Source organism: Dipodomys spectabilis, unplaced genomic scaffold (genome assembly GCF_019054845.1).
Source record: "Dipodomys spectabilis isolate Male_0828 unplaced genomic scaffold, ASM1905484v1 ptg000227l, whole genome shotgun sequence".
NCBI classification, from domain to species: domain Eukaryota; kingdom Metazoa; phylum Chordata; class Mammalia; order Rodentia; family Heteromyidae; genus Dipodomys; species Dipodomys spectabilis.
Genome location: NW_024870904.1, coordinates 5,430,795 through 5,445,523, shown reverse-complemented (window position 1 = coordinate 5,445,523; position 14,729 = coordinate 5,430,795). Strand labels below are relative to the sequence as shown.

The 14,729-nt window shown below is 39.5% G+C and overlaps 1 protein-coding gene across 1 annotated transcript in view; it reads left to right on the top strand.

Annotated features, from left to right (window-relative positions):
* Positions 1-2,267: 2,267 nt before the first annotated feature.
* The window catches only part of LOC122123338 (zinc finger protein 157-like), a 537,300-nt gene continuing 524,838 nt past the window's right edge, over positions 2,268-14,729 (top strand). The window contains exons 1-2 of the mRNA XM_042697686.1: positions 2,268-2,294; positions 8,872-8,998. Coding sequence (XP_042553620.1) covers positions 2,280-2,294; positions 8,872-8,998 — 142 coding nt within the window. The 5' untranslated portion in view covers positions 2,268-2,279. The remainder of the gene's footprint in view (positions 2,295-8,871; positions 8,999-14,729) is intronic.

Sequence of the window (14,729 nt, the reverse complement as noted above, 5' to 3'; positions counted from 1 at the left end):
ACGTACTCTCATAACCACAATTATTAGAACTAAGAACTAAAAAGCCAGCTTATCTGATGGCCCCAATACACTTCCATTTCCTGTTTGGTCTCACAATGTTTCAGGAGGTACACAGTGATTTTCTTTTTTTTGTCAGTCGTGGAGCTTGAACTCTGGGCCTGGACACTCTCCCTGAGCCTGTCTGTGCTCAAGGCTAGCACTCTACCACTTGAGCCACAGCGCCACTTCTGGCTTTTTCTGCTTATGTGGTGCTGGGGAATCGAACCCAGGGCCTCATGCATACAGGGCAAGCACTCTACCACTGAGCCACCTACCCAGCCCGTATGCAGTGATTTTTCAAGAAGAAACTCACTTTAGCTCCCACAGCTGAGAGAGAAACGTTGCCAGGCACCCAGGCACTTCTTGGACCTGAGGTCTGGCACTGGTCGAATCCCCAGAAAAAAAAAAAAAAAAAAAAAAGCCCACTTCCTCCAGATTGGAGCAGTGCATTGTGGGAATTGTAGTCTCCATAAAAGCACAAATCCTTGGAAAGTGCGTTTTTTTCCCCAGGGGGCCGCGAGAAGACCCTTCTGCGCATGTGCGTCCCCGCCCACTGTTGGTTTTTACCGTCTGCGAATTCCGGTTTCTTTCCCTGATCCTGGCTGCTGAAAGTGCTCTCAGGTACAGCTTGGCATTCCATAGTTGGAGCCCGGAGGCAGGCGCCCCGCCGCTCTTCGGTGGACCTGGGGAGCTGTGACTTGAAGGGATCGCAAGCTTCCCATCTGATGTCAGGTACCTTGACCTGGGCCCAGGACTGGGGTCTACCCTCCACGTGTTCCTGCAGTCTGGGGTTATTTGTTTGGAGTTCATGTGTTTGTGCTGCCATTAGCCTATGTGCCTCCGCATGCCAGAAACTGTCTTCTGAGAGCAAGTTGGGGGTTTCTCAAGACTTGGAGAGCAGGGAGCTGTGTGTTTATTCTCCAGGACTGAGAGATTCTGATGTTAACTCGTGTGATTTTTTTTTTTTCCACTTTGCCCAGCTGTAAGATGAGCACGGTAACAAAACAAGTGAAATTGGCAAGGGTGGGCCTCCCTTGAGTCCATTTATATTGCGGTGGTATTTTGGGGTTCTGTGTTGTTCCTCCCAGAGGTGTGTCTCTGCACTGCTCCTGCCTTTTTAGCTTTCTTAGCACTCCTGGGTTGAGTTCACTCATGTTTGTACATGAACTTGTTTCTAGAGATAGTTCTACATGAGATATTGGAGTAGATTGTGTTGGTGCTGGTTTTTTGGTTTTTTTTTTTTGGTCCGGTCGTGCTTATGTGGTGCTGAGGAATCGAACCCAGGGCCTCAGGCATGCAAGGCAAGCGCTCTACCACTGAGCCACCTTCCCATTGGTTCTGTATTTTTAGGAATGAAGGCTAACAATGTTTGAAGGAGGACACCCATGAATAGGAATCTCTCTCCTCAAAGGAGCGTTCTTGTCAACTCTGACAAGCCCTAAAGAGCAGAGGCAGAAAAACATCCAAAGGGATGATGTTTTTTAGCCTTCCTTGCCTTACGCAATAACTAGTTGTAGTTCTCAGAGCACAAGATTCGCATGGTACACTTTCCTCCAACACTCTCAGTCACTTGGTCTGTTGGAAGGTTTAGACCAACTTTCAGAAGGGGAGATGAACTGGTCTGTATTTCAATAGCAACTAGTTTTAAAGAAGATGTGATATGTTTATTTGGTTTCAATCCACCTTATCTTTTGTGGGAATATTAGTTTTTATGAATTCTGTATGTATATTAACTTAGAAATGAATTACTTTCATAATACCTAACAATGGACTCTGGATTCGAATGTAATGGAAAGTTTAATGTTCTACTTGAGATATAAAAAATTCTTCTCCCATAAGAATGCTTTATGCCCCGGACGCCAGTGGCTCACGCCTGTAATCCTAGCTATTCAGGAGGTTGAGATCTGAGGACTGCAGTTTAAAGCCAGCCCTGGCAGGAAAGTCCGGGAAACTCTTTATTTCCAATAAACCACCAGAGAACTGGAAGTGGCGCTGTAGCTCAAGTGGTAGAGCACTAGCTTTGAGCTGAAGAGTTGAGGGACAGCACTCAGGCCTAGAGTTCAAGCCCCATGACCGACAAATAAAAAGGAATGCTTTATGCTTTTCCAGCCCATCTATAATGTTTTGAGCAGGAAAATTTGGGGCATAATCACACAGGTTATTTTTCCTGATTACCTCATTTACCTTCTTTCCCAGCCTTGCTTCCAGAATCTTCTGTTCATTGTCAACAGCAAGAAAGAATGCAAGGATCTCTGGTGAGTTGTTTTTATTTCTCACTTTGTTTTATATTCCATTTTATGAACAAAAGGGTGTCTAAGGTTGAAGAACAAGGAACATGTTCATAAGTCACACAAAGATGGCTTGTGGATTTAGCAGATTATAAAATACATTGAGGAGGTGACTTCTCTTGGAATATGAAGGTTTGTTAGCAACTGAGCAGAGATCAAATCCTCATGAGTAACATTAAAGTATCTTAATGTTTGGCTGGCATTGCTGAAATAATGTGGTCACACATACCTTCAAATGTTCTAGAGGACTGAGTAAGTTATATATCCTTAAATTCCTCTCTGGACATATGTCTTGGATTGCTGCATTGTCTTTTTCTTTTTTTTTTTTTTTTTGGGTCCGGTTGTGGGGCCTGAACTCTGGGCCTGGGCGCTGTCCCTCAGCTCTTCAGCTCAAGGCTAGCACTCTACCACTTGAGCCACAGCGCCACTTCCAGCTTTTTTCTTTTTGCTTATGTGGTGCTGAGGAATCAAAGCCAGGGCCTCATGCATGCAAGGCAAGCACTCTACCACTGAGCTACCTTCCCAGCCCCCATTGTCTTTTTCTTACTGGAAACTTAGGCTATATTTGATGATATGGTCTTTCTAGAAATCCCAGTTTATTTCCGTTATCTCACTTCATTCTGTTTCCTGCTTACAAGCTTTTATTACTTTCTTTCTTGCTTTTCATATCTATTTGTCTCTGTCTTTTTCTTTCTCTCAGTCTTTCTTCTCTCACTCTTTTTTCTTTTCTTCAAATGCTTTATGTGGGAACTATTTTTCTGACTGATGAATTTTCCTTTGCTGATATGGCTTAGAGTTGACATTTTTCTTACCCATAATAGAGGAAAATTGTTGCTAGCTGTAACTCAAGGCAGCTCAATGGGATTCCAAAGCCAAAGACTATTAGAAAAACACAAAGACATAAGCAGATAGGAAGATGAGGGGGAAACAAGGGGTCCCAAGGCTCACTGGCACGTAGGCCCTGAATCCCCACAAGCAAACATATTTGCTTGAGTTTACAAGGGAAAATTATCATGGATACATGTAAAAAGGAAAGCATTTCTATTAATATTACATCCAGGGCCAAAACAGAGTTTTGTTCCCTTATTCTTTTGAGACAAGAGACTGCATCCCAGAGAAAATCTAGACATCAAGTCCATCTTACCTAGCCTTCAAGGTCAGCAGCATTCAAGGTTCAGTTCCCAGCCTTTCCAGCACTAAGAAAAAGGGATTGGCAATCCAGTCTCTTAATCTGCTCCAGAGTTGTCTGTTTCAACACTTCTGTGACCAGCTTGCAGTGTTTTGAATGTGGTGAGATTGGAGTTCCAACCTCTCAAATCTTTTCTACTTTCAGCTCAATGTCGGATTCCCTACAGAAAATTACTGCCTTCTACCCATCTATACACAGCAAAGTAATTTACTTTTCCTGATTGTATTTTCTTTGTCTGCTTTGACCTCATTTCATGCGTTACTGCAGTTTTGTATTTTACGTCTTGCTCTATTTCAATATTTTCATTCACTGACATTATAAGATAGAAGCTGGTTTTGATAATAAACAATACAGTGACTAGGATTTTTATATTTGAAATATCACTGGTGGAAAAATCTGACAGACATTTGCTCATTAGTAGACTTTGATCTCTCAGGAACTTAATTACTAGGTGACATGTGTGGCAATATATCCTTAGGAATTTACTAGGAGAACTGATTCAGGAATATATGTTTCTGGCTAAAAACAGTTTAACATGTTTTCAGACACTTTAATTTGCTTGTTACTTTACTAGGAAAAATAGATACATATGTCACTTCTATCTCTGCTGAAATTCACAGGCTACTCTTGGACTTGTTAAATATCCTAGACTGTCTGGTAATCATTCTAGAGTTTCCTAAGTTCAGGTAGTGTAGGTATGTTCCAACCTGTGTGGCTACATTAACAAGTCTTATATGTACAGTTCAATAGTATCACATATGGCTTCATTGTTGTGTGGCCATCCCTTCTATCCATTGTATAATCATTAAATATGCCGCCTCTGTTTGTCTTTACTGGAGTCTCTGGAACTATCTCACTTCTTGATTCTATGGGTTTGAATCTGTTGATCCTTGGAAGCTCAGTAAGAGAAACCATACCATGGCTGTTCTTTTATGATTGGTGTATTTTATTCAGCTTATTGTATTCAAGGTTTATCCCTGCTGTAAAATGTAGTAAATTTTTCTTCCTTTTCAACACACTTATCTATGGTTTTATATGCTTCTATCTTTTGCTTATTTTGAGTAGTTTCTCCAAATATTAGTTCTAGTTCCTGCATTCTCTTCTGTTGGGTACATATCTAGAAATAGAAGAGCATATTCCTATTTAATTCTACAAATAGTTCTTTTTAGGACTCTCCATACATCTTTGATTGTTTTACATTTCTACCAGAAATGCATCAAGGTTCACATTTTTTTACATCCTTCCTATCAGTTGTTAGATTTTGGAATGTGTTTTGTTGTTTTTGTTTAAAACTTTGTCCATACTAATATGTATGAAGTAGTTATTTGGGAGCTTGGAATGTGGCTTAGTGGTAGAATGCATAAACAGAAAAACCCTGAAGTGGCATTGTGGCACAGTGATAGAGTACTGCCTTAAGCAAAAGAAGCTCAGGGACAGTGCCCAGGCCCTGAGTATAAGCCCCAGGACTGGCAAAAAGAAGAAGACGACGAAGAGAAAGAGGAGGAGGAGGAAAGAAGTTATTTCATTTTAATTTTTGATTTGGATTTTTCTCATGGGTATTGATATTGAACTTTTTAATATGTTAATCAACTATTTGTATGTGTTCTTTTAGAAAAACTTCTTCAATCTTTTTCCCATTTTAAAATCGTTTTGTGTGTGTGGGGGGGTATTGTAGAGTTTTGTTTTATATTTTCATATTCCAGTTAGTAATCTAATTTAGAGATATTCAAATATTTTTCTCATACCATGGTTTTTCTTCTTTTTTAATTGTGCTTTTTGATGCACAAGGGTTTAATTGCTTTAATCTTGTTTGGTTTTGCATCAGGAACTTTTGGTGTCCTATCCAAGGAGTAACTGTCAAATCTAATGTCATGAAGCTTTCCTCTCCTCTCTTCTTATCCTCCTTTCCCTTTCCCTTTTTCCCCCTCTTCTCCACTCCTCTCTTGTCCCCCACTTCTTCCTTCTTTTCCCTGTCCTTTTACTTTCCTTTTCTCCCCACTCCACTCATTTTCCTTTATCTTTATATCTGAGATGAGGATTTGCTGTGTTGTCACAATTGGTGTCTAACTTAGAAACTCATGTGATACACCTACCTCAGCCTCCACCATGCCTTTCTTGTGCTAGTACTAGATCTTGAATTCACAGGCTTCCTCATTCACTGTTGGCACTATTACTTGAGCCATGCCTCCAACCTGTTGATTAGCTGCTTAATTTGAGTTGTCTACCCAGGCTGGCTTCCAGCTGTTAGCCTCCTTATTAGCTAGAGTAAGATAAAATTTTGAGCCAGAAAGAAGCACTTGTTTTTTTTGCTTTTTCTTACCTGAACATTTAACATTAACAGTTAATTGGATACCACAATAAAACAAGATTATTGCTACTGGTTTATTAAAATTAATATTCATGTTTCAAGTTAAGTGTTGTATTTTATTTCTAATAATGGTAACTATTCTTCTAAGTGTGGTAGATTTTCCTCACCTTGCAAATAGTTTAGGTTAGCACAACTCCATGGAGGATTTGTTTTATCATTAGTTTCTTGTACAGGTGATGTACAGGGTGATTATAGTTACATGAGTCAGGGAATGAAAATACATTTCCTTTCATACAGTGTCTTCGATTCTCTAATGTTCTCCTAATCCCTGCCTCTCATCTCTACTCACGAGTTGTCTACTTTCATCAGTATTTCTCTGCTGCACTTTTTCACCCTATTTTCTTTGAGTTCTGTGACTTTCCCCTACCCTTCAGAAGATATACTTGTGAATATACCCTACCTAATTAAAAACACTTGTTTTAACTTCAAATGTGAAGAAAGTAGTGACCTTTAATATTCTATAAGTCACAAGGATAGGGTGCATTTCTTCAAAATCTGGTATAGTTTTCCTGTGTTTATTTTACACATTGAGAGTTCAAAATATATTATTGAATTTTAATGGATTTGTAAGCTATAGCTGCATTTCTCCTATTGACTTCCAGAAAGTTTTTCTTGAGATTTTCTCTCAGTGTGTCGGTCTTTGTAAATCTAATGACACAGTGCTTTATAAACAGCATTTAGGTCAAGATAATGCCATCTATGTGTGTGTTTCTGCTGACTTTTTGCCTGGTTGTTCTATCAGTTAGTAAGAGGACTATCAGTTCTCTAATAGTAATGGCAGATTAAAGAAATTAATATTCTATGTCCTTGTAAAACATGCCCTTGCTTTTCAGCATACAACTTTTAATTTTTTTAATTTAATTTAATTTTTTTTAGTTGGTTGTGGGGCTTGAACTCTGGGCTTGGGCGCTGTCCCTGTGCTCTTCAGCTCAAGGTGAGCGCTCTACTGCTTCAGCCACAGCACCACTTCTGGTTTTCTAGTGGTTTATTGGAGATAAGAGTCTCACAGACTTTCCTGTCCGGGCTGGCTTTGAACCACGATCCTTAGATCTCAGCCTCCTGAGTAGCTAGGATTACAGACGTGAGCCATCGGCTCCCGGCTAGCATACAACTTTTAATATCCAGATGTATGCTCTGTCAGTTATTATCAGTGGTCTGTATCTGTGATCATACAATTGGATGTTTATTTTCTTTCATGTTATCACTATTTTTATTTTTCATTATGATTGCTTTGATATCTTTGTATTTATTTTTATTTCTTGATATTTAGTACATGTCTCTCTGGATAGTTTACTAAGTTTTTTTATTGTTTTCTTCAATTTACATTTTTAGAAAAGTTCCTCTGCTCAATGAATTGTGAATTAAGGTTAATTTCTTTCAACACATTACATCTTCCATGAAGGTCTAATAAGATGTAAATCTACTCAAGAAATATTTTATTCCCCTCCCAACTATATTCTGTACTGTATGAGGTAGGTGATGTTCACAGAAGTTCATGCTAGTAGTTCTTTTTTTCTTACCAAGAAAGTATTAGGATATCTATGATCACATTTCAATCTTCAGAAATTTAAAAACAAAAATTATTAACATATAATATTTTATTTTATTTTTTTGGTCCGGTCATGGGGCCTAACTCTGGGCCTGGGCGCTGTCCCTCAGCTCTTTGGCTCAAGGGTAGTGCTCTACCACTTGAGCCACTGCACCACTTCTGGCTTTTTTTTTCTGTTTATGTGGTGCTGAGGAATCGAACCCAGGGCCTCATGCATGCAAGGCAAGCGCTCTACCACTGAGCCACCTTCCCAGCCCACATATAATATTTTTATTGTGGGAACTAAGTCATATAAGGGTCAGATTAGTCATTAGTGTTTTTTTTTTTGTTTTGTTTTTGTCGGTCTTGGGGCTTGAACTCTGGGCCTGGGCACTGTCCCTCAGCTCTTCAGCTCAAGGCTAGCGCTCTACCACTTGAGCTACAGCGCCACTTCCTCATTAGTGTTTTTACTGAGTATACCACATCAGTAGATGTGATGTCCTAACGTGTTCTGATTGCTTTGAGATCACTTTTTTTAACTTGTTAAATATTTTTATTTTTGTACTTCTTTTTTCTTTCTTTCTTTTTTTGCTTGATCTTTGGGTCTGGACACTGTCCCTGAGCTTTTTTGCACAGGCTAGCACTCTACCACCTGAGCCACAGCACGTCTGGCTTTTTCTGTGTATGTAGTACTGAGGAATTGAACCCAGGGCTTCATGCATCTAGGCAAGCACTCTACCACTAAGCCACCTTCCCAGCCCTGAGAGTACTTTTATTTTTTTTAATTATTTTATTTTATTTTATTTATTTATTTTTTGGGTCCGGTCATTGGGCCTGAACTCTGGGCCTGGGCGCTGTCCCTCAGCTCTTCAGCTCAAGGCTAGTGCTCTACCACTTGAGCCACAGCACTACTTCCGGCTTTTTTTTTTCTTTTTGCTTATGTGGTGCTGAGGAATCGAACCCAGGGCCCCATGCATGCAAGGCAAGCGCTCTACCACTGAGCCACCTTCCCAGCCCCGAGAGTACTTTTTAATTCAAAATCTAAATAGGCTTTCCAAATGAGGCAGAATATGAAAATGCAGGAAAAATTATTTACTTCATTGTTACCCTGATATGTAGTAAATTTTATCAAAATAAGCTAGACACACTCTTTCAGAAACCTGCTTATACTTAATGTTGTCATGCCAGTTGATTAGCTCCTTACAATTGATATCTTCCCTCTCCTGATAGCAGTAGAAATGTATTCTGATATATTAGGATAACTTTGTATTTGTAATTACCAAGTTAATATGGGGACATATATTTCTACTTTGATTTTTCTTTCTCCCACTTTATAGATAACACAGCAAACTCCTAATTTTTTATGTAAGAAAAAAGCATTCATGTAGAAGAATGGAATACCAGACTTGGTGTTCTCATGACTCAGGGCTAATTACTTGATGGAAATGTGCTGTTACAGAAACTGGTGTCATTTGATGATGTGGCTGTGGACTTCAGCTGGGAGGAGTGGCAGGTCATGGATATTGGTCAGAGGACCCTGTATAAGGAAGTAATGCTGGAGACCTACAGCAACTTGGTGTTCTTGGGTGAGCTAAAGTCACTTTAACTTTCAAGTACTTTCTTTTTAGTAGCTATATGAATATTTACATTATTTAGGCATAACATTCCAGTCCATGGGAATTGGTAGTCCTTTCTAAGGAATATTTCAGCTTGATTATGTAATTCCTGAAGCAATTTTATTCACATTCTTCAAGAAGCTAAATCAGTAGTTTGACAAAAGCTCTAAATGATGTTTGCAAATAGGAGACTGTTTTCCCAAAGTGGAGGTGATTATTATAGGTAGATATACAAACTAGAATAGAATGTTTATCACTATTGCAAGTATGATCTGGAAATCACTAGTTTGAAGTGGGTATTTATAATCCAAACCTGGCACTGTGTGTTCATATTCACACTTGTATTCTGGAGGCTGAAATTTGAGGATTTGGATTTGAAGCCAGCAATGGCAGAAAAGTCCCCATGAGACTCTTCTCTCCAATTGTGGGTTGGACACTAAAACTGGTAGAGTGTTACCTTGAGCAAAAGAGCTAAATTCAAACCACATAACCAGCAAAATAAATCCAAAACTGAAGAAAAGTCAACTATGGAGCTGGTGAAAAATGAGAAACAAGATTTGGGAGCAATCTTTTTTTTTTTTTTGTCGGTCGTGGGGCTTGAACTCTGGGTCTGGGCGCTGTCCCTCAGCTCTTCAGCTCAAGGCGAGCGCTCTACCACTTGAGCTACAGCGCCACGTTTTCTGGTGGTTTATTGGAGATAGGAGTCTCACGGTCTCTCCTGCCCGGGCTGGCTTTGAACCGCGATCCTCAGATCTCAGCCTCCTGAGTAGCTAGGATTACAGGCGTGAGCCACCAGCTCCCTGCTGGGAGCAATCTTGTAAACAATATGTCTGAGATTTTACAGCAATGATAACACAGCATGAGCAATAGTTCCCCAGTATTTCTTATTTTAACAGGGTACTGTGGTCCTAAACCTAAGTTGATCGTCAAGCTGGAGCAAGGTGGAGCAAGGAGAAGAGAAGCCTTAGACAAAAGTTTCACAGGTGAGTTCAATCATCTTGCATAGTAAAGTTCGAGCCAGAGGACATCTTGCTGTGTACTGAGCAATAATTCTCAGTGATCCTTTGTCTAAGAGATATCTGGAATTCTTTGTGGCGGTCCTGTTAAAATTAGCAATGATCTCTTTTGGAAATCATTCTGAAAGAAAAAAAGGAAATGAGCCATGCGAATCATAATTTCATTTTCTTTACAACTAGGACTGTGCTGGTACGAGGAACTATGTAGTACATCATGGCTGATAATCTCCAATAAGGAAAATAGATTATCAGTGGTGGTGGCCAGAGACTAGGGTTCAGAACTGAAGCTAATACTCTAGGAAGGATGACTAGATGGTTAGCTCGAGTATGTTTAGTTTTCCATGGTTCTGAGGAGCAGGAATGTCATAAAAGGAATTATGGTGAGACTTTATATAAAATGGAGAGGAAAGAAGTTTAAAATTCTCATAGATAACTAAAGTGATTCTTGGTGGTATTTTACAACTGAACAGATGTAGGTATAAAACTACTCTCAGAAACCATTACTGCTCAGGGCAAGACAAAGGGATGGGCAATATACTCTAATGGTCTCCTAATCTAGAAAATATTCCAGTTCCTCACCTAATATTTGAAAAGCAATGTGGCACAATATACAAATTATCTCAAGAAAATAAAAGAAAACAAAGCAGCTCTTCCCCTATGAGCAAAGAAAATCGTATTTTGAAAAAAAAACAACAAAAATACTAAAGCCAGATGGTAGTTACTCAGCTTAAAGCTGTAGCAATATGTAGTTGAGTAATTTGAGTAAATATTGCCTCTGATACAAACACAGAAATGCAGAAAAACACTATTTTTCCTTGTAAAATATCAGTATTACTTTCTTAATACACTAGGGAGAAAAACATATATATCTCATGAATCATTTCCTTCTTTGATATTTCAAAATCCCTAACATTTAGGATGGAAGAAAATGTTTTTACCTTTATACTAAGGAATATTTAGATCTCATTTATGTTTTTGTCTTTTGTTCTGTAACTCATTTTAGATGTACAAGAAATGGAGGGTGTGATTGAGACCTGCCAAGAAAGTCCAGATGAATGTCTGTGTGAAGTAGCAGTCATGAATAGTAACACAGTGGAGGAAAGAATGAGATTAGTAACAACTTTTAACTTGAGCTCAACACATAAACCAGAGCTAATGAGGAATAATGGGAACTCCTTAAGGATGAGGGCTGAAGAGTTCACTGAGTGTCAGAACATGCTTTTCGATAGTGAGCCTCATGAGATACATGCTGCATATAGGACTGGTGTGTCTCCTGTAGTTGAACAATCCCTCAAATATTCAGAGCATTTTACTCAAAATTATGAGAGTACAAATGAGCAGCAGTATTTTGAATATGGTGAAGAAGGGAGAGTATTACACTCAGAGACCATATTCTTTAGACATAATTGGGTTTGTGTGGGAGAATCCTCCTATAACCACAGTAAACATAGAGAAGACTATGGTAAGTCTACTGTCCTTGCCGAAGAAATTCTTCAGGGATGGAGGAAAACACCTGAGTGTACTGCGTGTGGAAAAACATTCTACTTAAGACCTACAGTCACTACACATCAGAAAATATACACAGGAGAGAATCCCTTTACATGTAGTGAATGTGAGGAAAGTTTAAGTACAGAAAAATATATTATAACACCTCAAAGCAAATATCCAGAGAAGTCCAATGAGTATATCCCATGTGGAAAATCCCAGAAGTCAGCTCTTGGCACTAATAAGAGAACTCACGCAGAAGACAAACCCAAACGTGGAAAGTCTTTCACCCAGAAGGAATTTCTTAGTAATCCTCAGAGAACATACACGGGAAAGAAACCTTATGAATGTAACAGGTGTGGAAAGTCCTTTAGCCAGAAGAAATACCTTAGTGTTCATCATAGAACACACACAGGAGAGAAACCTTTTAAATGTTCCAAGTGTGAAAAGTCTTTCGTACAGAAGGCACTCCTTACTATCCATCAGAGAACACACACAGGAGAGAAACCTTATGGATGTAACAAATGTGGAAAGTCCTTCACCCGGAAGTCAGATTTCAACAGGCACAAAATAATTCACACAGGCGATAAACCTTATGAATGCAACAAATGTGGAAAGTCTTTCAAGCGGAGGTCATACCTTGGCACGCATAACAACACTCACACAGGTGAGAAACCTTATAAATGTAACAAATGTGGAAAGTCCTTCACCCAGAGTTCACACCTCAGCAGGCATAAGATAATTCACACAGGTGAAAAACCTTATGAATGTAACAAATGTGGAAAGTCTTTCAGACGGAAGTCACATGTCACTTTGCATCAGAGAACACACACAAGAGAGGAACCTTATGAATGCAACAAATGTGGAAAGACCTTCCTGTTGAGATCATATCTCAGGAGGCATAATAGAATACACATGGGAGAAACCTTAGGAATGTAATAAATGTGTAAAGTCTTTCGCCTAGAAGATATACCTCAGTGTTCATCAGAGAACTGACACACGTAGGAGAAAATATTAATGAATATAATAAATGTGCAATGGATTGGGAAGGTGGCTCAGTAGTACAGTGCTTGCCTTGCATGCCTGAGGCCCTGGGTTTGATTCCTCAGCACCACATAAGCAGAAAAAGCTGCAAGTGGCACTGTGGCTCAAGTGGTAGAGCACTCGACATGAGATGAAGAACTGAGGAACAGTGCCCAGTGTTCAGACCCCATAACTGACAAAAAATAAAACTAAATGAGTAAATAAATGTGGAGTGACTTTTAATCAGAAGTGAAGTCGTCAGTGCATCTGGCAACATACACAGGAGAGAATCTGAGTATAATAAATGTAGAAAAACATTTAGCTAGAAGTCATATCTCTACAGGTTTCAGAGACCCAAACACATGACAGAATCTCTGTAAATGTAAACATAAGAGGGAATCTTTCAAGTAGAAATTAGAAATTAAACTTAAGCAAGCAGTAGAACACTCACACAGGAAAGAAATGCAGTGGAGGAAAGTTTGTCATACACCTCTATAAATTATGGTGAAGTCTTTCATGGCAGAGGTAAGCTAGGTGTAGTGGGAAACCGGTCTTTACTTTTGGGCCAGTACTGAGACAGCATTTCTCATCTTTTCATTGTGTTGAGTGAGGATGATGTACCTGAATATTATTCAAAGCTTTTAGACACAAGTGATGGGCATTAATTACTTCCAAGCTTAACAAGTGATGAAGAGAGGGAAGTTATTGACGTGTGTCCTTTTTACTAAAGGATGGTTTTTCATGGGCTGGGAAGTTGGCTCAGTGGTAGAGTGCTTACATCACATGCATGAGGCCCTGGGTTTGATTCCTCAGCACCACATAAGCAGAAAAAGCTGGAAGTGTTGCGTTGGCTCAAGTGATAGGGCACTAGCCTTGAGCTGAAGAGCTGAGTGACAACGCCCAGTTATTCAGAACTCGTGACTAGCAAAAAAAAAAAAAAAAAAAGGGGGGTTTTCAAGGAAATTTTATAAAATCTCAGAAATAAGAGCTCTAAGGTGATGTGGGGAACAGTAGATGGGAAAAGATAGCAATGATTTCAGCCAAGGATATGAAAGTATTGATGTCTCCCACTATATGTGTGGTCTGTGCATTATAAGACAAATTGCATTTCCCGTTCACTTTTTGAATTGAAGGTACCACTACTTGTGTATTACAAAATTTGCACAGGATTAAAATCTGCCACATCACCTCTTGAAACATTCAGAGAACATGGAGGGACATACACGTGGGGGTACATTTTCTTTGTGTGTGGGTCCAAGTCCTGCAGCTTGAAATCAGCGCCTCCACCCTGCCCATACAGTTTTGTTCAAGGCTGATGCTCTACCACTTGAGACACAGCTTAATTTCTTTGCATGTGTAACCCCAAAATGACTTCAGTGCTCACTTTATAGTTAATCACTGGTGATGAGTCAATTGTGATTGGTTCACCCTTAGTCCATTCTGTTCCCCTGAATGAGTTATAATAAAACACCAGGGTGTAAGATCTAAAGAGCTTGTGGCTTCTCACTGTTCTATAAGCTGAAAGTAAGGGTCTTAGGAGGATAATTGTACCAAAACACAATGAAAACATGGTTTTATTAAACAGAATTCTGGAAGTAATGTAAAAAATTAGAAACATGGAAAAAATGAGGCTAGTTAGAAGATGGTTACAGAAATCCAAGTGATGGGGCTGGGAAGGTGGCTCAGTGGTAGAGCGCTTGCCTTGCATGCCTGAGGCCTTGGGTTACATTCCTCAGCACCACATAAGCAAAAAGAAAAAAGCCGGAAAAGGCGCTGTGACTCAAGTGGTAGAGCACTAGCCTTGAGGTGAAGAGCTGAGGGAGAGCTCCCAGGCCCAGAGTTAAGGAAGGCCCCACGACTGGACCTGCCCTCCCCCAAAAAAGAAAAAGAAATCCAAGTGAGGAGAGAGAGAGAACTAGATAGAGGTAAGGCAGTGCTAGAACATTTGATAGGGTAACATTTGGGTAAAAAGTGATCCTTTTTACTGTACTATGCAGTATGTACATACTGCATAGGTATGTACATACATTATTTTGAAGTACAATATTGTGTTCCATGTTTTCATTGTGAAGTGATTTCTTATCCAAAACCCAGAACACATTTCTTTGTGAGAAGACTGTCATTTGGAATCTCATGGAGGGTTATAGGAGATAATAGATTAAGCTAAATAACCAGGT